The sequence below is a fragment of the Perca flavescens genome, chromosome 21 (assembly GCF_004354835.1).
Source record: "Perca flavescens isolate YP-PL-M2 chromosome 21, PFLA_1.0, whole genome shotgun sequence".
Taxonomy (NCBI): domain Eukaryota; kingdom Metazoa; phylum Chordata; class Actinopteri; order Perciformes; family Percidae; genus Perca; species Perca flavescens.
Window position 1 is genome coordinate 11,095,471 of NC_041351.1, and position 26,827 is coordinate 11,122,297.

The following is a 26,827-nucleotide window of genomic DNA, read 5'->3' on the forward strand; positions in this document are numbered from 1 at the left end:
AGTTGCTTAGCCATCATAGAAAGCCTCAAGGATAAAACTACACATTGCTGCTGCAGGGGCATTATCATTAAAGATCCCCAATTCTCTCACCCTTTAGACATTGGCCCTCCTTTTATCTGTGGGCAACTGTTGATCCATGTGACTTCACAGTGAGGAATACCATTTCCTGATAATATAATCCCTTCTCCGGTCCAGACCGGGTATCTCTTATATTGATGTCTCTGCCCAGGAGAGTCTGACACGCAGCCTTATAGTTTCTAGGTTGATGTTACATGTGCCTCTGGTGTGTGTGTCTTGTTTTCTCCCTCTGTCTCTCTCTGTCCCTCGTTCTGCCCTCCTCCCTGCCTGTTGGACACCTGAGCGTAATCAGTGCTCAGGTAGAGTGGGGGAGGTGATAAGAAGGCAGAGAGAGGGACAGAGACACATGGAGAGCACACCGGTGTGTGTGTGTGGTGTGGCCTATTCATGTGAGTAATCAATTGGTAAAGTTTCATGGTGATATCTGTAAGTTAGAAATGTTGCCCTATTCACCTGTAGTGTCTCGCCTTAGAGTTTCCTCACCTTTTTTCTCCACAAGCAGGTTTGTGTTTCCCAACCTCCATGCACACTTAGGTGCTGGAGTTTTGTTATTTTTGTTTATTGTGTTAGTTTGGGCTGGAGATTACCGGTAGTTCAGTTATTTGTCTCTTTTGTTTGTTGTAGGATTAGTTTACCCTTTTTAGGTAATGTAGGGGAGCGACTGACCGCCCATTGCGAGGTTGGTCCAGCGTCTTCCTATCTTTTGTTCTTTTTGGCCGGGGTCTCAAGTCCTTTTTGTTTCTCTTTGGTTGCTACTTTTGGGAATATTTTTGCATTATTTAATAAAGCTTGTTGGTTAATTGTTAACCTTGTGTCTGGCATCCTTTTTTATGTTGCATACTCCAATTCCTTTTGAGCCTTTGTTGGTTTCTTTAAATGGAGGCTGTAACCGATGAATGCATCCCTTGTCCTTATCACTCCCTCCATATTGTGATTCTGATGCACAGGTAGGGTGGGAGGATTGGATGACTGAGTTTCTGTCTATTAAAACAGGAAGTGTGAGAGGTCGGTGAAATTAGTTAATCCTGAAAAATGTGATTGTTGCTCAATTGTTAGTCACAATGAAAATGATGTCCGACGTTCCAGGACATTTTGAAGGGAGTTGTAAATTTATAATGACTTATTACTTCTTGGGTGCATTTCATGTACAGTCAATATTCAGAGCAGACAGAATTCACCGTTCCGTCAATTTATATATTTTTTTTGTTGAAGCTGAAGTTACAACTACAGAAGTGAAATTCCCTTTGGCTATCTAATCTTTTGACTGCTTTCACAAAGCGGCATTATTTTGGCATTTTTCTGAGACATGCTCTTAGAGGTGTGAAATGTACATTGAAACTAAAACGGAAACAATTTCAATCTGTGCCTGGCCTTGGTTGTGACCTGGTTTCCAAATGAAGCAGATACACAAATGCAAGTCAGAATTTGAACAGGATGAGACTACAAGTCTATTCGTCACAGTATGCATCAATGAAACTTCTGGGTAATCTGACTCCTCTTTCAGCTATTAACGTGAAACGGGGAGCTTCAGCTACACAGAAAAGCGTAGGTGGAAACAAAAGGTTATACTAAATATTTCTGAGGTTGCTGCATCAGCCATAACCCATTAAACAGTGATTCAATGTAGTTGACTGTTTTTCCACTTACTAGGCAGGTGTCAATGGATGAGGTAGACTGCACTTCACAACCCATCATGCATATCAAAAGAAAGATCCGGCTCTACAGCGTCCTGTTCGGCCTGGCTGTCATGTTCGTCGTCATGGCTATGAACAAGAAGGGTCGTCTCCTCCCCACTTCCCCCTACCGCTTCAGCAGCCTAGTCAGCCCGGGACCTTATGCGTTCAACCTCTCCTCAGTCAAGGACTACGCACATATCAAACTGGTGGTCAAGTCCATCACATCCAAGGTGGAGTTTCGCAGCAGTCGACAGCTCCCAGAGCTAAAGGCACTGGTTAACAGTGAGCCACATGTGAGTAGACCTATCTGTCCTCATTAGGGTTGCAAAGGGGTGGACATTTTCCAGTAAATTTCTGGAAACTTTCCATGGAAAGTTAAGCTGGGGAATTTGGAAATGTTCCAATTTGGAAACTTTCATGGGAATTAATGGGAAACTATGGTAATTAATGGGAATTTATGAGAATTAACTGGAAATGTTGGGTAATTCATACAAACTCAATCTTATATAAATATAAACATGTTTTGTAATAAGCAGACAGGCATATACAGTGAATCCAAATGTTGAGTTGTCAGAACTTTGATATTCTTTCAATGAACAACAAAACCATGAATGTTGACAAAAATAAACCTATTCCCTATGGCCCCTCCCAGGCTTCAATCTGCTGTAGAATGTTGGATTCTAGAAATGATCTGTGCAGTGGGTTTGGATTAATAGCCCTGCAGTAAGCTAAGTAGTAGCCCAAACCATTGACCTTTAGCTTAACAAATGAAGGTAGCTAACATGCTGCCTTTGATTTACTATGGTTATATGCGTGCTAAGCTAACCATCAGCGCCATCTATTGTTTCCAGCCTATCAAGAACAAGTGGGCTATACAATCAGGTTAATAGCAATGGATTGTGTATTTACCCAAGGGTTTACAGAAGGCTTTGTCTGAAATGCTTTATATATTTGGAAAGTTCAGTGACTCAGAAGCTTAAAGCAGCCTGCTTTCTTTACCATTACAGATGTTTTCTGCCATCCCCCGAAAATTCCTGCCTGGTGTCAAGAACCCCTGCTGGTATGAAGAATATACTGGGAATATTACCTCAGACCCATACAGGACAAACTTGTATGCACGCTATTCAAGCCGCTTCCAGACAGTGTTTGAGCACTTGAGGAACACTTTTCGAGAACACTTGTTTCACCGCGATGGGAAACCCTACCGCATGCGATGCCTTCCTTATTTCTATATCATCGGCCAACCAAAGTGTGGCACAACGGACCTGTATGACCAACTCAGGCTGCACCCGGACGTGAAGTTCTCTACTTTCAAAGAGCCACACTGGTGGACCCGCAGGAGGTTTGGTGAGTAAAGAAAACTAAAATTTGCTGTGGTAGAGGCCTTCAGGCAGGTACACGATAATGAGAGCCCCAGAGCATTTAAAGTGTGAAATGTGACTCTGACAGTATATTATGTTGGCAAAATCAGCTCAGAGGGCTTCAGAAAAGCACTCCTTGACAGATGTTTCTAAAAGGTCAGCCTCAAAGGCAGGCCTGCCTGTTTTCATGAGCATTATTAAATGTATCTCCTGTAAACTTACTGCCATCATATTGCTAAGATATGTTGATTGTAGTAACAAAATTCCATAATTTAACACATTTCGGTAGTTAATTGGGGGGTGAGAGGGGGAGTCCTTTGTCTGAATGTGTCATGAATTAAGTATCCCTGGTGCACTCTCCCAATGCAATTAATGTTTATTTTCTACCTGAGAGTCGCTCCTTAACACATCTTGCCACCATGAACTTTGCTTCCTTAAGCTTGTAGTTCTTGCTCTATTTACACCTTTCTGGCTGCTCCCTCTTTGCACACAGTTGATTCTATACTCTCGTTTAAAAAAGCAATCATACATGTATTTAATTAGACGGCAAATCATTTTATTTCATAAGGAAGCAAACAAACTAGACCAGGTATCTTCATCAGGGGGTCCGGGACCCCTAGGGGGTCCTCAGAGTCAATGCTGGGGAGCCTTCAAATTATTACGTTTTCAAAAAAATGTGAAAGTCCTAAAATGAATCCAACATATTATTAGCAAATATAAATCCCCACTTATTATAGGCTTACCTACCTATAGGTAGTCACTAGCAACCCACAGATACATATAAAATCATGCTAATTATTACAATTATTAAGCTATTTAAAAAAAAAAAAAAAAAAAAGAGATGTATAAAGGCTTCAGGCCACCCTACGTACTTGTAGTCCCAGTTTATTATGTTACTTCATGTTATACAATATATGTAGTAGGGGGTCCCTACTCGGTCTCTTTCAGGTAAGGGGTCCCTGACTTAAACGTTGAAGACCCCTGAACTAGACTATACTTCAGGATGTTATTTTTCTCTAGTTTTAGGGAACACACACACACACACACACACACACACACACACACACACACACACACGGTTTCCATTCTCTAAGATGTGAAAGATGTTTTTCTAAATCAAATGTAGTTGAGAATTACTCCTCAGGCTAGCAGTAACACTTTCAGGGACCTATTTCAGAAAGCAGGTTTAGTGAAAACTCTGAGTTTAACCCTGAGATGAGGGAAACTCTGGGTTTTCTGTTTCAGAAAGAGAGGTTAATCAAACCTGAGAGAGAGGGGTTACTCCAGCCCGTTTCAGAAAGAGAGGTGTCTTAATCTCAGAGCCAGTTACTATGGTAACTGAGCCTGTGAACCTAACTAGGTCAGGAGCAGATTTTCTTCAAGAAACCTCAAGTTTCTCTCCGTCTCCTCCCTCTGACACAGTGCTCTCTCATTTCCTCATTCATTCAGTCTGTATCGGGCACATTTTAGCGCAGTTTATTGGCATGAATAAAAAAATATTGTTTGTTTATTAACCATGTTAGGCAGACTATAAAACCTTTTTATTTCTCAAAACATGGCATTTCCTTTTGTTGATGATCCCGTTGATGAAGAAGCTGCTTTATTTTGCTGGGTGTTATGTTGGGAGATGATACTGAAGACATTTTAATTTTTAGATAACTTCCTATTTGAGCGGTATATTTTTCTTCCCAGTCTATCAGTTATGTAGTCTAGGCTAAATAACCTTATCCGTCCTCATATCACTAATGTCACCCATCTATGCTCATACATCCCATCTGCATGAAATACCTTTTTTGATGTGTTGTTTAGTTTGAGTTGATTATTATTTGAACCTCATAAAACTGCGGGACGTGAATGAGTTGTTTGCCTTTAATTTGTCGGCCTTGTGCTTGTGTTTTCTGCAGCCTGTGATGTTGCGTAGCAGCAAAAGTAGCTGTATCCCAAGGACATAGGTCCCTCTAAGTTATTGTATTGCACCCAGGAGGCTGAAACAGGGCAAGTTTTAAATGTGCTTTTAGCCTCTTAACATGTTCGAAATGTCATTACAAGTGCCTACCCATGTGAAGTGATTCCTTCGGAGTGAACACTGTGAATCTGACTGCAGTAGATGTGACAGAAATGCATGAAAGTTGTGCTGATTCAGCTCTATTGGCAAGACGAGTGCTTCGGGACTACAAAAATATTTTCAAAAATAGGCATATGCTTATTTTTTTAAAAGTGCTGTTGTACAACTAGCAGGAGACAAGTTATAATTGAGGTATGTTTGGAGACACTACCTTATTTAATCATTAAATTAATACATTTTTGTTGTAATCTCTTTTCGGTGTAGTTTGTAGACTGTCCCCAAGTCTTGCCGTCTCAACACTGAAACTAAACCGAGCTGAATTAGCAGAACTTTTATGCATTTCTTTCACATCTTCTGCAGTCAGATTCATTGTTCACTCGGAAAGAATCCTTTCACATGGGTAGGCACTTGTAATGACATTTCGAACATGTTAAGAGGCTAAAAGCACATTTAAAACTCTAGCAGGAGGATAACATGGTGTAGGCATCAACGATTGTTCTTGTTTTTGTCACTACTGACAGCACTCCAAATTTACAAATTTAGAGCTACGTGTTCAAATCGACTGGAATTCTCCTTAATATAGGCTTTCTACCTAACATAAGATCTGATTACTTGCCAACTAAAGTAAACCTGCACTAGACAGTCCCTCCAGAAAAACACAATTATGCAATCGCATAATTCAGCCAAAGTCCGCATATATTTGTTCATATTTTCCGCACTTTCGCCGCATAAATTGTCGATTTCCGCGCAAAATATGCGGGGCTTGCATGATTTCATAATCCCCGCATTTTTGATGCAAAAAAGTCACATATCTTAGCAGAAAGTTGAAAAATGTTGCGTTTACTTCACACAAGAGCAGCCATTTTCCTCTGTTGCCATGGGAATGTTATGAAGTGACGTAATTACATCATCAAATCTCCTTTTCATCAAACCACAGTTTTTGTAAGTTTTTCATCGCATAAAATTGCATAAATATCCCATCGCATTTTTTAAGAAAACGTGCCGCATAATCAAGGATTTTTGCCCGCAACAATCACAAAAAAACTAAATTTTTCTGGAAGGACTGACTAGAGATGTACTGTAATTGTAACCCACAGTCTGTCTACCATCCCTGATTTCTCTTCTCCTACAGGTATCAACCCTCTGAGCGAGGGCTTTCATGATCGATACCCAGTGGAGGACTACCTGGACTTATTCGATCAGGCTGCTTACAAAATCAAGGGCAAACTCGCAGCAAATGCCAGTGGAAGCCCCAGCCAACCTAACATCATCATAGGTAAGCAAAATGACAGCCAATAGTATTTACCACCAATGTGTGTATTTACTAAATACAGTATGGTTAAATGTAATACAATTATCATTTGCAATCAGTTGAATTGTGCCTCACTAGAACTAGTTTACTTGTTCTGTGTGAGCATCTCGGCATCAGATGTATGCACGATTCTTCCCATACGGTAACCAATGACCAGTGCAGAGGATAAGCTTAAAATAAATCACTGATGTTAAAAGCAACCAAAAACGAGGCGTGCAAGGGTCAAAGCCACAAGATCTGCAATGTAGAAAGTATTTTGTTAATGCTTTTATTTGAATTGACCATTAATGATAATGAGCCGCAGCAACTGCTGTATCTGACAGAAGTTTGCGTCACTGATCCTAAGGATCTGAATCAGGGAACAACGGGCATATTTGAATAGATTAGTATCACCTGAAATAAAGCCAATCAAATTCCAGTCCTTTCTTTCTCCAACAGGATGTAAAAGGGAGAGATTGGGTTGTCTCCAAGGGGGTAAGCTTCGCTTCAGAACTCGAGCCATCTATGGCGCCATTTTGTTGCTAACTGGCCATCACTCCTGTTAGCATTCCGCTGACCGCCATTTTTTTTTTTTTACGTCACTTGACTGCGAATAACTTTACATCAGAAATGTTTGAAGACTCTATTTGTCCGTTGTTTAGTTCCAAAGAAACACGACAATGTATAAAAGGCTCCATTACCTTGTACCTCACGTTATGGCTCCATAGCAGACGTTTTTGTAAATATAAGCTAACGATTGTGTCATAACCAAGTGACTTACTGTCGCATGAGCTGTTTAGGTTTAATTCCTAATGTTAACTGGCATGTTAGTTAGCAATAATTAGCCTGTGCTTATGTTATCTCCTTACATATACATACGCTCTCCGTATCTGTGAGATTGGGAATGATTGAGATTTCTCTTGGCACAGCTACCAGAAGACTTCCAACTTTCAGACACGTTGCTCACGTCACATTCTCTCAGTTGGAAGCTGCGCAGTAAAGCTGGCCATAACCGGAAAAGTGCTTCTAATAGCCTTCACTGGTCTCCGTCCAGAGCAACGGGGTCTATTGGTCCATTGTATACGGTCTATGGTTGTCTCCAGGAAATAAACTTGTTTAGAGTGGCAAGGTGTGGGGGGTTGGTGTTCCCATTTAAAGAACACGGATACAGATGTCCTGTTTTGGTTGATTTATTTGGCTGTGGTCTTATGTCATTTACACAGCATTAAACCAGGGAGGTAGATGAACGTTAAGAAGGCAAAGGAGATTACAATATATCCACCGGAGAACTAGCATAACGGCACGGCGTTTTTCACATGTGGTGCATTCAATAGTATCGGAACGGCTATGGTACGTTCAAGAGCGTGGGACATATAGAAACTTACAGAGAACAGGCTATTACTGAATAGAACTTATCTCAATAAACTATTTAACAATACATTAACAGTGTGGGCTTTCTAACAGGATGATTAGTCTTCTCTCTAGCTGGTCAAGTCACGTGAGTTTTAAGAGTTGCATTCTCCAGATAATAATTTATGCTTAATAATGTAAGGGTTTTGAACCAGGACTTTTAGTAGTTGAATCAAGTAGCTAGCTTGTCAGATTTAGTATTTCAATGCATCAAAATAAATATAAGTATTGGATCAGACTGTGTATATGGGGCAGATACCCAATATAAAAAACCCCTAACCCAATGCCTCTGGGAATGGTAATAATAGACAAGTTCAAACTCTACGTGCCCCTTGTGTTAAAAAAATAATCAACCACTGCCTAACACTGACTTTTGTCCAATCTACCCCTGAGCTGATTTTTAATTAACAATAGTCTTAAGATTAACTGTAACCCAAAAACTAAACATCAAACAAAGCTTTTCACACTCACCATGTGAAACTCAGCTACCCTTTGAGTGGCACACTAGGCCTCATCTGCATACGTATATTCCAATAAACCACCTCTGATCTAGTTCAGAATGATTATCTTAAAGGGGTGATAGAATGCAAAACCAATTTTACCTTGTCATAGTTGAATAACAGTTTGGAGGGTAAATAGGACATGCATAGAACCTCAAAATCCCATTGACACCTCTTTCCTCTGAAAATCTCACAGTTTGAAACAGCCTCTGAAAACGGGTGAATCTCAACAAACCACTGAGTTGACGTCAACTCGGCGGCTCCTCATTTGGCTCTAGTCTTTGTCACGCCCCAACATTTACATAGGCTACACCACTGACCTGAGATCAGTTTTTTGAAAATGCATTAAATTGAAATCCGACAAATGTTAGCTAAGCTTTGTAAGACCTTTTTGGTAGCTGTGATACATGCCGTGACGAAATTCAAAGTGTAAATATACTATAGTTATGCCGAAAGTGTTGCTAGGTAGCCGCTATCTTTACCCATTGGATTGAAGGGACATAGCAGCTAACAAAACCTCTCATATTCACAAAAATGCATTACATTGAAATCGGACACAACTGTAAGCTTTATAAGACCTTGGGGAACCTGTAATATAAGTGGCATGACAAAATTCAAACTGTAAATATACTATAGTTATGCCTAAGTGTAGCAAGCTAGCCGCGATCTTTTCCCATTATATTGAATGGAACACATAGCTAGCTAGCTTCTCCTCCTAACAAGACCCCTTACGTTCACGAAAACGCCTTAAATTGAAATCGGACACAACTGTTAGCTTTGTAAGACCTTGGGTAGCTGTGATATAAGTGTTGTGACGAAATTCAAACTGTAAATATATTAGTTATGCCGGCAGCCGCCCAGCTCTGCGGCGCCCCGGTAGTGCAGTAGCTAATCCACAAACGATGACTTTGCCCTGGGTATGGAGCTCAGCAGGCTGCCGCTTTCTTGTCAGACTGTGTGGAGCTTCTAAAGTCCAACACGTCTTACCAAATTTGCAATTGGCCATCAATTTTTCGTAAAACAGCCCATATTTGAGCTTTATATAGTTGATTTTTCGCATAAAAAAGTCTCCAGAAGTGAATTTGGTAATGAAACATTGCAGTGTCTGAAATATGAGACCTACTGTCTTGTCTAATCTATCTAAATATTCACGCGCATACCATATTTGGAAGAAAAGCTCTTGTTAGAAATGGGGCCAAAACACAGGGATGCATAAGGGCCAATACAATATCAACCAGGCCATTTTCAGCCCAACCAATGTTACATACCCTATTAGGAGACCTTAAGGAACAGTGTGAAATACCCTATATAATCATTCTATCACCCCTTTAAGAATTACATGGTAGTGGAAAGCAAGAGAAGGGAACAAGATAGCATCTCTCTTATCAGATCTCCAGGCAGTTTTAGTTGCACAAACATTTCCTGTTCAGTGTAATCTTTGCCTTCCTCTTTTGTCACATCACGTCAGAGGACAGCTTGAGCCGCCCTCCCTCTGATGTATCATATTGGTTACTCAGGTCATGTATCAGCGCTGTGAATCCTGTGTGAGAAACATGGCCTGACAGGACTCTATGTCCCCTTCAGGCTGCAACCAATAGCGTTCCGGCTGCGGAGACCTGCCATTTGCCTGGAACTTCACTTGTAATCGCGCCTGCAATATAACAAAGCTGCTATTAAAGCAGCAGGTAGTGAGGCTGAAGCACACTCAGTCCTAAAGAGAGTTAATAATACTGGACTTCCTTCTGCTTCAAAGAAGAAAAACTGATGTAAGTTTTCAACAATAGCCTTTTCAGACTGGACTGAGTTGGTGCATTGAGTGCAGCTTAGCATGCCACCCTGTTTTGTTTCCCTCCTTAAAGGTCCCATGGCATGAAAATCTCACTTTATGAGGTTTTTTGACATTGAGTTCCCCCAGCCTGCCTATGGTCCCCCAGTGGCTAGAAATGGCGATAGGTGTAAACCGAGCCCTGGGTATCCTGCTCTGCCTTTGAGAAAATGAAAGCTCAGATGGGCCAATCTGGAGGTTACCTCCCCTTTCTCTGCTTTGCCCGCCTAGAGAATTTGGCCTGCCCATTAAAAAGAGACATCATGGCTTTGAAATGAGCAAAGTGGCAGTTGGTGAAGGCCACACCCCCAACAGCCACCTTGTCCCCCCCCCCCCCTCTCCTTCTCAATAGCTACAGACACAGAAATGACACATACTAAGGAAAACTTATTGTGGGACTGGCTCTAGTGGCTGTAATTCTGCACCAATGCTAAATTTTGGGAAAGAGACTTCAGATACAGTATTAGGGGACCACTAAGGTCTATATAAAAGCATCCAAAGAGCACCATGTCATGGGACCTTTTGAATAATCCTTGTAAAAGGGAGGGGGGAGAAGAGTGTGCCAAAGCTCCACTCAGTATTCACACCATGCCCTGGGAGAGCCCAGAAAGGTGCAGGCCTGTGGCCAGGATCTTGGGCTTCTGAGTCTCCTCAACCGCTGGCCAACACCATGGGCATGCCGGTCTGGCTCTGCCATTTGTTTGCCCTATTACGGCCTCTCCCTGTGGAGTAACCTTTTTAATGGACTTGATCGCAGTCATTTCAAGCATAACATTAGCAGCTATCCTGTTTCACTCTCATCGTCATCACAAAAAATAGGTCCTGGCTATCATCCCTTTCTCTGAGGAAGGGAGGCCGATAAGGCCTGTGTTGTGTTCCCTCCAAATGCATCGCAGCTTTTATTTTTTTAAATGGGAACAATTAGCATATTCAACTACACCTATCAAATGCAATGAGTGAGAAAAACTATGAAAATGTGTCTGTATGCATGTAATGTCTCTGCATTATTGTAAAGTATGTTTATGATGGTCTGTGTGCATGTTTTTAACCACTGTGGGTGTATTTTGCAGGAGAAGCCAGCGCATCCACCATGTGGGACAACCATGCCTGGGTGTATTTCTATGACCACGCCACAGAGGGAGAGCCTCCTTTCCTTGTCCTGGACTTCGTCCACGCCCTGCAGCCTAATGCCCGCTTCATCATCATGCTCAGGGACCCAGTGGAAAGGTGAAAGTGATCTAAATTTTACTGCCTCCCACTGCATATCTGCACTAAAAATGCCTGGACCGATGCCAATCCAGCTCTGACACGCACGCCGCTACCCTTATGCTTCTATCATAGCTGTTTACACTGCAGATACAGATACTTTACCTGTTTACAGGAAACAAAAGACCTTGATATGCGTTGCCTTTTACTGACCCCGGGTGCCACGTTTTAGTTTTTTTTTTTTTTTTTTTTTTTTTTTTTTAGAGCTCATGGGTGCAAACGACGTCATACGCTTATTTGCTAATTTGTTGTATCATCGAGCATTATTTGCATAAAGCTTATTGGTTGTCTGTTGCAGCAAGGGAGAGATAACTAAAGCAAAAATTGGAGAAATTTAAAGCTAGTCCATCTTAAGCCAAAATTATACTGTCTGTGTGTGAGAGTGATGACGGTGTTAATGTCGTCATCAGGGCTTGGGTGGTCCACGTGGCTTGGGTCTTGAGGAGTTGTAGCATTTATTCACTGACAGATAAACTGTACACAGACTGCACTGCTTCTGTCTGTCATGTGTGCAGAAGACAACGTGGGACGCCCATGCTAATACTTTCCACATTGTTTTTATGTTCTTACATAAACTGGTTTTTATGACCACTTATTTCAATATTGTTCATTTGGTTCTAGGGAAACTGAACCCATGGAGAATACCCAATACTCATTTTAATGGCAATAGCTATCCAGTCTAGTCCAAGGATTACTACTCAGTTAAGTCATTAGGTTCTCAAGACAAAAAAGAAATCTTGCAATTTTTGTCTTCAATTTGTGCCAGTGACATTTTCTGAGATGTACACATTGCAAGCGCGCCTTGTTTACTGTAAACTACAATGATCGGGGCCTGTGTTGCTGCAGGAAACAGATTTTTGATGCAAGACAAAATATGGGTAAAAACCGGTGTAAACCTGCTTCACTTAAAAATATCTGCAAACACCTACACGTTCACATTTGTTTACAGAGCATCTCTATTGTCTTGCAGGCTCTACTCTGACTACCTTTACTTTGGTATTGCCAAGAAGTCTGCAGAGGATTTCCATGAGAAGGTGTCAGAGTCGCTGCAGTTATTCGAGGGGTGCCTTACGGCGTACACAATGCGCTCCTGTGTGTACAACACTACTATCAACAACGCCATGCCAGTGAGTGCACCCTCGCTTCTGCTTTTGTCTCGCAGCCCCACAGAAATCTGCAATTTAGCGACCTGCGTATAAGCTGGTGGGAAGAAAGAAATGCAAAAGAGGAGTGAAAAAGACAGATGGAGTAAAATCCACACTTCATTTGCACATGCTAAAGCTTGCAGAGCAGACTATTCGAAGTGGATTGACAACATTGTTGAACTATTAAAACAAGGCAGTGTCTAGAGCCTATCTTTGTATTAGAAAAACAAGTTTACCAGTGGTGTGAACTTGCTACTTACTAAAAAACAACCAAAGTCTTGTCAGCCAGTGCAGGGCCCCCAGTGTTGGGCCCCTGGACAGCTTTTCCCACTGTGCCCTGAGGCAGCTTGGCTGAGAGAGGGAGGAGGAGACCATCCTCTTTTGGCTCCCCCTCCAGGCTGCCTTGTACTCAGAAGTCCTCCTCTTCAACTGCCACTGACGAGCTTTGCTCAGTATTCGCTGGCCTAATTGTCCATCCACTAATATCTCCTCAGAGTTATTAGACCATGTGAAAAGCATTACAGCTGTCCTTAAAGCGGTCTCTCATGCCTGTGGCTCCTCGATAAAAGTTTTAGAGCTCAGATTAGAGTCCGGGGAGAAAAGACAAATAAACACCACGAGCAGGAGAACACGATTGGCCTTTACTGTTGCACCAAATTAACAAAGCGAGGAGTTGCCGGCCTGGCTTGCAATCGTTTATTCTGAAAGGCCTTTCAGTTTTGCTAAAGACGCAAAAGAACACAAAGACCATTCTTTTCCCATACCCACAAGGTATTTTGTTTACGCCTACTGTTCTGCAATGATTGGTCACATGGGAATCTAAAAATCCATTTCAGAAACAATTAGGCTACCTGCAAGTACACTGTGGTGAAATCTGAGATCAGCAGCCAATTAATTTTTTTGGAATGTTATGAGTTAATTTTGTTTAATCAACAAAATGTCAAATAGTAAAAAAAGGTAAAAGTTTCCGGAGCCCCCAATCTTCTTATTGCTGGTTTTGTCCAACGAACCGCCCAAAGAAAAAGTATGATTAAGGGATCACAGTAATGGGCTGAAACTAAACATGTAGGGGTATAAAGTAAGCAGCTGGTCCACTGGTAGGTGGTGATGCAGTTTTATCAATCTAGAGGAAACTCCATCTTTCTTAAATCCCTCAACCACTCCCACCACAATACCAGTACATGTTCACTTCCCTCACAGTGCCTAGCATTACCCAGCTGCCCAAACCCAAGGGGAAGATGAAAGAGAAAGCTGGTGGAATTCTCTCTCTCCAACTTCCCCTCCCTCCTACTGTTTATCTCCTTAAAGGCGCAGACACACCAACCCGATAATCGGCTGTTGGACAGTCTGGCAAGGTCAGTGACTCGAGTCTGTTCAGTGTGTTCCGTGCCGTCGTCAGTCTGAGGGGCTGTCGGCCTTTTATTTTGGCTGATGTTCAGTCAGAGGCAGAGGCAGGGCAGTCGGGACTCACCCGGAAATGGCGAGCGGAATAGTGTGACTAGAGTCTCTCAAAATCGGACGAAATTTTTGATCTGAAATGAACACAGATTCAGCAACTGCATGGCCTATTCCTCACTTAAAATGTTTTCAGAAACATGTTTCAGTGAACTATTTTAGTACTAGATCGTATTCTGAACGTATCAGTCCGACTGGCTTTTCTGCCGACGGTTGGTCGTCTGGTTGATGTGTAACTGCCATTAGAGAAGTTTAAACATGCATACACACCCCCGTGTCCCTCCACTAAAGGAGGACGTTTCTTGGATAGAGCTAGTCATCTCCCATTGATTCTCCGGTTTTGTTCCCTTAGGTCAGGTTGCAAGTTGGTCTGTACATTGTGTACTTAATGGACTGGATGACCGTCTTCAACAGGGAACAGATTCTGGTCCTGAGGTTGGAAGACCATGCCTCTAACAGGAAATACACAATGCACAAAGTCTTTGATTTCCTTAACCTGGGTGAGTAAAGCAACACATCCCAACACATGACCTGGTCTGTAATAATTTCCTCTGGTGACTGATCAATACAATACAAAATAGATCAGTTTTTCCCTAGGATTTTTTTTTTCAAGGTGGGTGGTGATTCTCCCCCCCCCCAAAGTTGTTAAGCAGGGGGGCATTGAATGGGACTTTGGCAACATTGAACGCGTAACGTATGCGGACCATTAGCGGCGCATATATGCCGCGGAATGTATGTTTTAACTGGCTACACCAGCTGCACACACGGCCTAGGATTGTGAGTCACAGGTGAGACGGAGAGCTTTTGCTTTGGACTGTTATTTCTTCAGTTTTTTGGAGCTGGCACAGCGCTGTGAAAACGTCAATCAGCTGTTATCAGGACGCAGGTGAGGGAAACAAGAAATAAAAACAAACTTTCAAAATGAAATTGCCAATACGCTCATTCAGTCATTAAGTCATTTCCTGTATATCAGTAGTTTAAAGATGCAGAAGGTAACACTTATAATACTAACTTTCTGTCATATTTGCTGAAACTGACTATGTTCGAGTAGAACTAGCCTGACAAGCCAGACCCACATAAAGATGTTGGGTCTGGGAACTCACCATTGACAGGGCTCAATCCAAGAGGTGGGATAAATGGTTGTCTTTCAAATTCCCTCTGCACGCAATAGGATAGCGCTACAACCAGGCAGAGCAACAAAGAAGGTAGCGGAGCTAGTTGATAGATTAAACTTTTGCTGTATCCGGTCGGCACAACTCCGAACATATCTTCCTTTTTGAAGAATGATTTCTGTGCCGTTTTTCTTTTCTCAGAGAAAAGCTTAATTCCAAGTCTTCCAGAAGACAGCAGCAGCCATAAGCCCGCCCACCGACTCGATACACGATGTGATTGGCCTTACCAAAATTTGTTTTTTCCAGCTCGCAAGTCAACGGAGATTGCCTAGACTGACCCTGGCTGCAAAAAATAATTTGCTGCCACTAGGGTGCGTCTAGATTTCTAGGCTAGAGTAGAACTACATTAAGCAGGTAATTAAAAAAAAAATCCTCTGGCACCACTTACAGCCTGTAGTGTGATTTGCAAAAATCCACTGCTCCCTGTTCAGATCCACCAATCAGGGCTAGGGGTGTGTCTAACTGCATGTCAATCACTGCTCAGGCACATGCATTCATTCTCCCTCGTAGGGGGAGGGGCTTAGGAGACAGTTTGGGCTTTAGCAGAAAGGGGGGGTAGGACTGAGAAGTTGGTGATGTTCAAATTCTTTGGCTAAATCCTGGATCTTCACAATCCTACCTACAGCACCTTAATTTAAAAGAAATAATTACACTTTTTGATCCATTTCTGTGTAAAAGGCCCACACACACTGTACGTAAAAATATAAAAAAATGTTATGCTTGTTTACAGTGTTCCAAATTATTATGCAAATTGGAATTAAGTGTCATAAACTTTAAATACTTTTTCAAACTCATGGATGTTATTGTGTCTCCAGGCTCTTTGGATCACTGAAATCAATCTCAGACACCTGTGATAATTAGTTTGCCAGGTGAGCCCAACTGGATATGAGAAGAAGGATGTTCCACATTATTAAGCAGGCCACAAATTTCATGCAATATGGGAAAGAAAAAGGATCTCTCTGCTGCAGAAAAGCGTCAAATAGTGCAATGCCTTGGACAAGGTATGAAAACATTACATAGTTTACGAAAACGTAAGCGTGATCATTGTACTGTGAAGAGATTTGTGGCTGATTCAGAGCACACGCAGGTTTGTGCAGATAAAGGCATAATGAGGAAGATTGCTGCCAGACAAATTCATCGGATTAAGAGAGCAGCTGCTAAAATGCCATTACAAAGCAGCAAACCAGTATTTGAAGCTGGCTGGTGCCTGTGGAGTCCCACAAACCTCAAGGTGTAGGATCCTCCAGAGGCTTGCAGTTGTGCATAAACCTACTATTTGGCCACCCCTAACCAATGCTCACAAGCGGAAACCAGCTGTTTACTGATGAGTGCCGTGCAACCCTGGATGGTCCAGATGGATGGAGTAGTGGATGGTTGGTGGATGGCCACCATGTCCCAATAAGGCTGTGACGTCAGCAAGGAGGTGGCAGTCATGTTTTGGGCCGGAATCATGGGGAGAGAGCTGGTAGGCCCTGACTGACTGACTACTTTCTTCCATGGTACAAAAAGAACCGTGCCTTCCGTAGAAAAATCATCTTCATGCATGACAATGCACCATCTCATGCTGCAAAGCATACCTCGGTGTCATTGGGTGCTATGGGCATAAAAGGAGAGAAACTCATGGTGTGGCCCCCATCATCTCCTGACCTCAACCCTATTGAGAACATTTGGAGCATCCTCAAGCAAAAGATCTATGAGGGTGGGAGGCAGTTGGCATCAAAACAGCAGTGTGAAGGTGATACCAAAAGAAGGGGTCCTATGTTAACATGTAACTTTCCCTGTTAAGATGTGTTTGATTGAAATAGCTTTTGATTTCAGTAAATATGAACTCATAATGCTGCAAATTCAGCATGACCATTTTCAGTTCTTTACAACCTATAAAATGTTTTGAAACTGTTGTGCATAATAATTTGGAACAGTGCATTTTGAGTTTTCATTGGGTGGCTTGTTCAATGAAATTCGACTTATATAACGATTGGTGACTTGAAAATTATACTGACTGTCATTTGCATCGACTATTTAGGAAAATCCGTGTAAAATATCATTTGCATAATAATTTAGTTTCATTGATTATGGTGAAAGCGTAGTGTTGGAACGTCCGCTCCGCATACATTACGCGTGCCCGTAAAGTTAAAATGAATTATGTCGGCATGTTCTTGCAGTGTATGGAACCCTGATCTATAGACTATATATTATGTCCAAAACGGCAGGCATTACGGCACTTGGGGACAGCTTCGATATACCAGACATGTATAATAAGATTTAACGGAACTAGGGTTCAATCCCCAGGCCGACAGTATAAAATAGGGAAAGTGAAAGAACAGCCCTTGTCCCTCCCTCATTACCACCACTGAGGTGCCCTACCCACTGAGTGTGAAATAACTGAAAACATGTCTTATATTTTAGATTCCTCAAAGTAGCCACCCTTTGCTTTTTTGATAGCGCTGCAAACCCTTGGTGTTCTCTCAATGAGCTTCATGAGGTAGTCACCTGAAATGGTTTTCACTTCACAGGTGTGCCTTGTCAGGGTTAATAATAGAGTACCGATAGTTGATTGCTGGAACTATCGTTATCGGCAAAAATCCATACAGAGTTTTTCCTGGTTGCGTCCGTTGCTGGAGCGGCTGAGAAGTGCACGCTGTCACACACATTACGCTTTATATGGGCATCCAAGCGAGAACGAGTATATAGTGGGAAAGATAGATCCCTCCAGGTCAGAGATCGTCTGTTACCGTTCTAAACCGACAGTTTAACTATTTTTATTTATTTATTACTTTTTGTTTCAGTTTGAATGAATGTCTTTTATTGACTGCAATATTTATATTTATTTCATTTTGCATGTTTTCATGGTTCAATAGTTTTTTTATTTTTATAATAAAGTTTTGTTTGTTTTACTTGGAGTGTCAGGTTTGTTTTTATCCAGTATCAATTCTAAATACTATCTGTCGATTAATCGCTTATCGGCAAATACGGCCCAACCTAGCTATTGGTATCGGTAAAATCCACTATCTGTCAACCTCTAGTTAATAAGTGGAATTTTTTCCCTTATTAATGGGGTTGGGACCATCAAAAGTCAGGTTGATACACAGCCAACAGCCCTATTGGACAACTGTTAGAATTCATATTATGGCAAGAACCAATCAGCTAAGTAAAGAGAAACGAGTGGCCATCATTACTTTAACAAATGACCGTCATAACGGTCAGTCTGGAAAATTGTGAAAACTTTGAATGTGTCCCCAAGTGCAGGCGCAAAAACCATCAAGCGCTACAACGAAACTGGCTCACATGAGGGCCGCCCCAGGAAAGGAAGACCAAGAGTCACCTCTGCTGCTGAGGATAAGTTCATCCGAGTCACCAGCCTCAGAAATCGCAAGTTAACAGCAGCTCAGATTAGAGACCAGATGAATGCCACACAGAGTTCTAGCAGCAGACACATCTCTACAACAACTGTTAAGAGGAGACTAGGCGAATCAGGCCTTCATGGTCAAGTAGCTGCTAGGAAACCCCTGCTAAGGAGAGGCAACAAGCAGAAGAGATTTGTTTGGGCCAAGAAACACAAGGAATGGACATTAGACCAGTGGAAATCTGTGCTTTGGTCTGATGAGTCCAAATTTGAGATCTTTGGTTCCAACCGCTGTCTCTGTGCGACGCAGAAAAGGTGAACGGATGTGTTCTACATGCCTGGTTCCCACCATGAGGCACATGGAGGAGGAGGTGTGATGGTGTGGGGGTGCTTTGCTGGTGACACTGTTGGGGATTTATTCAAAATTGAAGGCATACTGAACCAGCATGGCTACCACAGCATCCTGCAGCGACATGCCATCCCATCTGGTTTGCGTTTAGTTGGACCATCATTTATTTTTCAACCGGACAATGACCCCAAACACACCTCCAGGCTGTGTAAGGGCTATTTGACCAAGGAGAGCGATGGAGTGCTGCGCCAGATGACCTGGCCTCCACAGCCACCGGACCTGAACCCAATCGAGATGGTTTGGGGTGAGCTGGACCGCAGAGTGAAGGCAAAAGGGCCAACAAGCCACCGGATCCTGGGAACCCTTCAAGATGGTTTCAGGTGAGCTGGACCTCATCAAGAGAATGCCCTGAGAAGTGTGTGTGTGTGTGTGTGTGTGTGTGTGTGTGTGTGTGTGTGTGTGTGTGTGTGTGTGTGTGACTGTGTGTGTGTGTGTGTTTGTGTGTGACTGTGTGTGTGTGTGTGTGTGTGAATGTGTGTGTGTGTGTGTGTGTGTGTGTGTGTGTGTGTGTGTGTGTGTGTGTGTGTGTGTGTGTGTGTGTGTGTGTGTGTGTCCGTCCGTCCGTCCGTCCCCAAACAAGCCGTAGTGATAAAGTCGAAGATTATATTTATTTAAAAAAGAAAAACACTTAGCTGTCTAACATTTCCCTCTGGAAACAGCCGGTTTCCCTCAGAGTGGCGAGGACCTGTATTTGGACCGGGATGGCACGGTTCCGGCGTGTTGCCCTCTCTACTGGACCCAATTCAGTACATAGATCCAAGAGCTCAGCTTCAGGGAATCTAAATTGGCATATTGGTCCCTGAAGTCTCTTTTTCTACGGATTCTTCCATTAGTGTAGTCCTCCTGCAGTGCCATCATGCAGCATTACGCATGGGTTCACCGCAGTAAGTTTACAACAATTTGTGATTGTTAACACCTTGCCAACACAGCATCAACTACTGGTATCCCCCACCCCGAGATACAATTTGAAGACAAAATAAAGTGTAATAGGCAAAAACACTTTTCTTCATGCAGGTTTTGTCACAAACTGTAATAAAGTTCGGACTGATAACAAGGACATTAAGGGTAACTATTGCTCGAGAACTTAACTGCTATATTTTCAGACTTTGACATTTGATGATATATGCACAGTTTTAAAGACAGATATTTAGTTATTTACACGGTGTTCTGCCTTTATTTAATGTGAGGGTATTTGATGCAATCCTGTATTCCATGAAGTCTGTAGCAGGCAATGTGATGGTGAGATGGTGTTGATTAAATATTAAGAACTAATTTTTATTTAAGATTTGAGTTGGAGGTGTTTATGGAACAGTTATCACTCCGTACAAGCGCAAATAACACTGCTGGATTTCATCTTCATGGTAACGTGGATGATATGGAGTGAAAGAATGTGCGTGAGGCATCAATACTAGAAAATATTACGAGTAATCTTATTCCCATTTACTCTCTGCAATCTGACTTCAGTTCACCATCTGCGTTGCCAATTGCTATTTTGTCTCCATGTGCGTGGAGGACCGCACATTCTCCTGTCAAGTTTGTTTTTTATAAATCACAACCTTTGCATGGGAAGTTGCCTACGCACATTTTCAACCCCGTTTTGTGCATATGCCATGTTTATAAATGAGACCCCTGAACTTTCTCACACCTTCTATACTTTCAGTATCAAAATTTAATTTTTTTGGGATATTCAGTTTAGCCCTGTAGTCTGGAAGCCCCCTTGTCTCACTGGTTCATCCCAGTTAAGTTGCTCCAAAACTCTGACTTAGGTCTTCAAAGAACTGCCAAAAATTGGGATGCCCAGAAAGAAGGGATTTGAAAGAAGTTTGTGTGTGTTTTTATAGGGCCGCCGACAAAAGAAATAGAGTCAGAGCTCACAAGAAGTCCAGCGTCAAACATCAGGAGGACAGCTGACAAAAACCTGGGACCCATGCTGCCCATCACTAAAGAGATCCTGCGGGATTTCTACATGCCGTTCAACGAGAAATTGGCCGAAGTGCTTCAGAATGACTCCTTCCTCTGGGAGAACTCTAAACTCTCAACAACCCACCTCCCCTTTACTTCAATAAAATAAACCACTGATGTGTGTGTGTGTGAGTGTGAGAGAGACACGCTTATTGTAATAGTTTGTCCAACGTAGCTGGAAAAAACTTAGAATGCACCTTGAACACAATTTCAGTCTCCTAAGTGTACTTACATATAGTGAGTGCAAGCTGAATAGTTGTCTAATCAAAGCAGAAGTTTAGTGAAACAACACCGCCTTCTACTGGACACCACATGTAGATGCAACCTTAAAAGCTTCCCTCATTCAACACTACTAGTACAGTGCCCCTTCAAAATGTGGAACGGGCCGATTGCTTTGCCTGCAGCATTCTCCAGAACCAAGTTGTACCCCAAAATTACTTACAGAAGGACTCCAAAGTACTTAATATGCAACCAGCCTACTACTGACTTACAGTGTACTTCTACATCAGAGGAAGACATTGTACTACTACATTTACCTGACCGAGAACATTGCAGATACAGAGTTTAAATCACAAAATATCACAATTCGAATGTGGAGTTATCAGACCCTTGCCATCAATCCGGCCCGTTTTGAGAGCCAATCAGCAAAAATCTGTGTTCATCAACCACCAGAACTTTGGACAGTAACGTACTCTATTTGAATACCAAATGAGTTTGAAGTTCGTGTTCGAAGGAAATCTAAATGACGAATGTGATTCTCTGACTGAATTTGAGTGAGTCAGGTAGCTGAGAGGCAGCCAGGTATGTAGTCACTCTGATCAAGCCTTGATAATAATGATTTGCTCTCCTTCTGTTGAATGGATATCACAACCACTGAATAATTACCAATAAGTAACAAACTGAAGTAAAATATTAGTGATTGGAAGCTATTAAACCTTGCAAATTAATTTGGTAATTAAAACAATAACTTTTGAACATCTTTGAAAGAAGCATGGCTACCCAGGGGTAAAAGATAACTGGGGACAAATCAACAGCAATTTCATGAGTATGAAAACACTGTCAAGCTATGCTGAACAATTTCAATTAAGGAAATTGAATACTTTGACATATTGAAATACTGAAGTTGGAACACACTTTCTCTACACCAGAGGGCAGACAAAGCTTACCAATGGACAGCTGCAATTTCGACATAAGGCATTTAATAAGTTATGGCAACAGCAAGATAAAAACATTTCACTAGCAACATCTGGGTGATTTAGTATGCTTTAAACACAAAAATGTGCCTCAATTTTATACAAGAAAAAGGAGTGAGAAAAATAAAAAAATCACTTGTCAGTAGTCATGTCTCATTTTTTGAAGATTTAGCCTTCCTCCCCAACCTTCAATGTGTCTTTTAATCTGTGGTGTACATGCACTGTTTGGAGTATGGAGACTACGACCTACATTGCGTTACATATGTGCCTGCACATTGTGTCAATGACAATAAAATTTAATTTAATTCACTTCAAGGCAAACTGACCCAAATACCACTGGAAAACCTCCTTTTATAATTAAGACGAAACCTGCAATCACACAGATTTATTGAACACCACAAGATCCCATTCTTCTTGTTGCCGTTTAAAAAAGAAATTAAGGGAACGCAGCTCCTTCACTGTACATTCTCACAATGACAGCAGATTTGACTCCTTCCTTACTGAAATCAAGACAATCTGACTGGAAAGAAAAGTGACTGCAAATCATTTGCATATTTTGTTTGGAGTTGGACGGCCCATCTGGCTGGCTGAAGAGGTTCCGCTTCAATGAGAGCCTCCAAACAACTTCAATTTCCTTGGAATTCACAAACATTATCAAAACTTCTTTCATCCTAGTCTGTGCTGTATCAGGATACAGTAACTGACAGGAAACTGGATAACTACTGCCACTGAGAAAACTCACATTTTTTGATACACATTTAACCTAAGATCCCACTATTTCACATTCCTTGGCCTCTGTGCTGAATTTTGTCCTCAGTATCCCAAAACTACAACCTGTTGGCATTGGAAATGACAAATGTTATTTCAGGCAGTATTCTAGCTGTCTGTCGGACAAAAGAATAATCTAGTCAACCAACTCACGTGAAACAGATTTATAATGGTAATATAGAGTTGATATTAAGCATCTACTATAGTCTCCGACCCCATCACATCCCACAAGGATACACCAAGTTCACCACAGCAGAGACTGGGCAGTGATGATAATAAACTTCACTCCAGGGAACTTTAGAGCCTACAGGTGCATGCTGGGGTGGCAGCAGCAAAGTGTGTCCAGTGGACAGCAGAGTTTGACCAGGCAAGAGCAGCATAGCAGAGCAAAGGGCACCTCTGAATATGAGAGAAATATACTACACCTATATACACTTTCAATGTGAAGACCGGGGCACCCGACTTAGTGTCACTGTTACCGAACAAAACACCTCTGTATTAGGGCTGCTTGATTATGGAAAGAATCATAATGATTATTTTGGTCAATATTGAAATCACGATTATTTTACACGATTACTCATTGAATTTTGGAAAGACGTAATTATTGAAAAAAACAACAGTAAAACAGTTAAACAAATGAAAACACCTTGAACTGTGAAATTTCCCTCTAATACATTTCCCTTTTGAGCTTTTTTTTCTCCATTCAGAACACAGGACAAAATAAGAGTTGACTTGCAAAACGTAATGTGCAAAATACTCGTTTTTGGGATCGTTAGGAGCAGAAATCATAATCACGATTAAAAATTGATTAATTGCACAGCCCTACATTGTATGTAAACTATCTAGTGAATTAAAATGAATCTAAATCTAAACCCAGAAATCCATCATGAAGCAACATGCTAAAACACGTGACATCTGCAGCAGATATTACCAACTTATTGTTATCAAAATCAGATGAAGATCAGTAGGCCTACATGGACATTATTGGCATTGAGTGTAGCAGCAGCAGTGTCAACCATAAAACAGCAGCTCAGCAGATGAGTTTTGAGTTGAAATATTTCTCTAATGCTTAGCAGAGTATAAAGCGGGTGGAGAAAATGTGACCCCTGTGTGATAAAAAGCCATGGACTGTATACATCCCTATAGCTAATACACAACATGACCCTCAATTACAGTAGCCTAAGCACTCCCCTCTCCCCAGAAATTGAACCAATCAGCAAAACCAATTCAGCCCACAACAACAATTCACAAACATGGGTATTCATCATTATAAATCAACAATGCATTTTCCAAAAATTGAGAAAAAAAACAAGTTCAGCCATTAGGCTATTCACCATATGTAGCCTAATTCATAATTAATAGCCCACCATTGAAAATAAATAAAATAAAATATTGTGTTTGGCATCAACATTAGAGTGACTTGATAGTGAACAACCCCCACACATCCAAATGGAGGAAATGAAACCACTTTTCTTTCACTGTCTATGGTATTTAGGAGAGACCTTGTAACGTTAGCAGCCTCCCTTAAAATGGGTAACAAGCTAAAAACACCAACTGAACACGCCATCCAGCAACGAATTAACACAAATTAATGTTAGCATTAGCAGCACAAACTTACCCTGCCGAAGGGAAAAAGTGATTCCCGGTTTTGTGTTCTTTGGGGACAAAGTTGCATATGGTTCCAGGATAGAAGAAATGAAGGTTAAAGTGGAGTTTGGTGAAGAGAGTTAATCACCAGTACTGACAATGTATCTCTGAATGTTGGCAGCAAACTATTATAATAATAGTAGTAATAGTATTATTTCCTCATGAAATCCAACTGTTAGAAGTGCTGTAAGCAGGTTAACTTCTTTATAAAATGTTCTGTCAGCGTAGCTGCGTAGCAGAGTTAGCAAAAGAGCTGCACAGCAGCCTGACTGACACAAGTGGCAGTGACAGTTTAAATCACTGATGCATTAAGAGAACTGGATACAGCGTTCGGCACGATTGCGAAGCCCCGTACATTCCAATGAGAGTTGCTCAAAAGCGCACAAGGTTTAAATAGGCCGCCTCCTTGCGGTAGGCCTACTGCAAAAGATGCGTTCGATCTATGCTGCAGGAAGTGGGGTTCGACGTGTGTGAGTGTAGCTGTTGTTGTCATCCTAAAGAAGCTACAGTTCTTCACTCCATTCATTTTTGTCAGTCTTCAATCACTTAACAGGTAGGTCAATGTTTAAAGGAAACCTTAACAGCAGGTGTTAAAGAATAAGCTATTTTAAACCAACAATTAATTGATAGGCTACTCCCTGTGCAGCCAAAGCTTGATATTGTTTATTCCTCTGTGCAATGAAAGGTGTTCACCATGGATTATTTAAAATAACCAGGGATATTGTATCTGAAAAGACAAGTATTTGATCAGGATATGTATAGATACATGGTGATGAATGAATCAGCAAAAAATCCACTACTTACTTATGTTTGAGTAGTAATTACTTAAAATATAGTGTCCATCTGTTTGAGGAAATTTGTTTTAATATTAAGCTATGTATTTGTGACCTGTTTTTTTTTAAGCTTTACATCCTGGAGGAACCATTGGGTTTTGGGTTAAGTGCCACAGACAGGGCAGGAAAGTTGGGAATTTTTGAAAGATCAAAGCTTTGTTGGTTTTGGTATTCTCATACAATGACAAAAAGTAGCATATGAAATGACGCCAACTCTATCCTTTAAGAGACGGAAAAGCAGGGTTTGTTTATTTCAACACCAAAGGGTTCCCAAGTATGATTCAGGCCCCACCATGAGTCCATAAAGAGGCTCCAGGACACTCAGAATGTCAGTATAGATCGAGATACAATTTCATTTTCACTTCATCAACAAACAAAAAACATTATGAGTTACTTCTGGGTAAATATCTTATTAAACAGGAGTTATTGATCTAATGGCATCAGTGATATGAACATTAGAAAACGTCCTTGTTGCTTTTTGAATCCTGCTTCCTTGAAAAAAGAAGTCTAGATGCAGACAGCAAGGTGATAAGAGTTCCTGAACCTGTAAGATGGAGGTAGGGTGTCACATTCAGGTCACATTTATGGGATTCACAACAGGATGTTGGATGTGGCTGGTCGAAATTTTGTCCACAGGTCCATTACTCCTCTGTCAGTTTGGATAAGCTTTAAAGCACGGCTTTAGCAGAGAGGCCTCTCTCTCCAACGTCTTTCCCACCACTTTTCTTTTCACTCCTCATCAAGTATCTTTTAGCTTCTCTGCCCTTCCTTCTTGTCGTACTTTAGCCCTCTGTCCGATTAGGATTTAATGAAATTCCATTGTGGTGTGGGAGTGGGACTTCTTAATGTGAGGGATGTTTGTCTCTGGTCTCCAAGTTATGTACCAAGTAGTCTCGCTTTGCCAGACCCTCCTCCAAAGCTCACTGAAGGAGGGTCTAGCTACTCCACATAGCATTCGGGGATGGGTTAGTGGCATTTCTTTTAACCAATCAGAATCATCATGGGTGGCGCTAAGCTCAGCACAGAGCCGCTGCAAAATAGTTGTGCAAGAGAAAACTCAGATTGGACAGATAGTCCAGCTAGCTGTCTCAATTTACCCTGCAGAGATCTGAGGAGCAGTCAACAATAGTTGTCATTAATCCAACGAAATTAGAATTCCAACACAAAGAAAGCAGAAGGAAACAGAAAATACATGCATCCGGCGAAATTTCCTGCGGCACCAGAGCAATCCCGTAAGTGGAACATCAAGGATATAGACTATGTCCCAAGTAAGTTTAAGACCTTTGACCATGACAGTATAAAATGCTTTCAAAGGCCACCGACAATGTCACGATCACTACATCTCCTGCTAGTAACTCTCCTGTGATCCTTTCAAACAAAGTGAAAATTAAAAAAAACTTTTGAATCACAGCTCTGTGTCTCACTGTT

At 41.6% G+C, this 26,827-nt stretch overlaps 1 protein-coding gene across 4 annotated transcripts; it reads left to right on the forward strand.

The window, feature by feature from the left end:
* Positions 1-333: 333 nt before the first annotated feature.
* Positions 334-21,256, forward strand: LOC114548386 (carbohydrate sulfotransferase 15). Of its 4 annotated transcripts, none has more exons than XM_028568311.1 (9): positions 334-467; positions 1,729-2,047; positions 2,762-3,101; positions 6,313-6,456; positions 6,931-6,966; positions 11,277-11,433; positions 12,443-12,599; positions 14,425-14,572; positions 20,838-21,252. In XM_028568311.1, coding segments are annotated over exons 1-9 (1,533 nt in total). In that variant the 5' UTR covers positions 334-465; the 3' UTR covers positions 21,068-21,252. The 4 variants fall into 4 exon arrangements, with proteins under 4 accessions (XP_028424112.1, XP_028424114.1, XP_028424115.1 ...); XM_028568314.1 differs by lacking the exon at positions 20,838-21,252 and adding an exon at positions 16,060-17,624 and having other exon boundaries at positions 340-467; XM_028568312.1 differs by having other exon boundaries at positions 439-467; positions 1,733-2,047; positions 20,838-21,256.
* The last annotated feature ends 5,571 nt before the right edge of the window (positions 21,257-26,827 follow it).

Excerpts from the sequence above, each read along its gene's own strand:
- LOC114548386 (XM_028568311.1), top strand. Across the intron at positions 6,457-6,930 it reads CCAACCTAACATCATCATAG|GATGTAAAAGGGAGAGATTG; the intron begins GTAAGCAAAATG and ends TTTCTCCAACAG. Across the intron at positions 11,434-12,442 it reads CTCAGGGACCCAGTGGAAAG|GCTCTACTCTGACTACCTTT; the intron begins GTGAAAGTGATC and ends ATTGTCTTGCAG.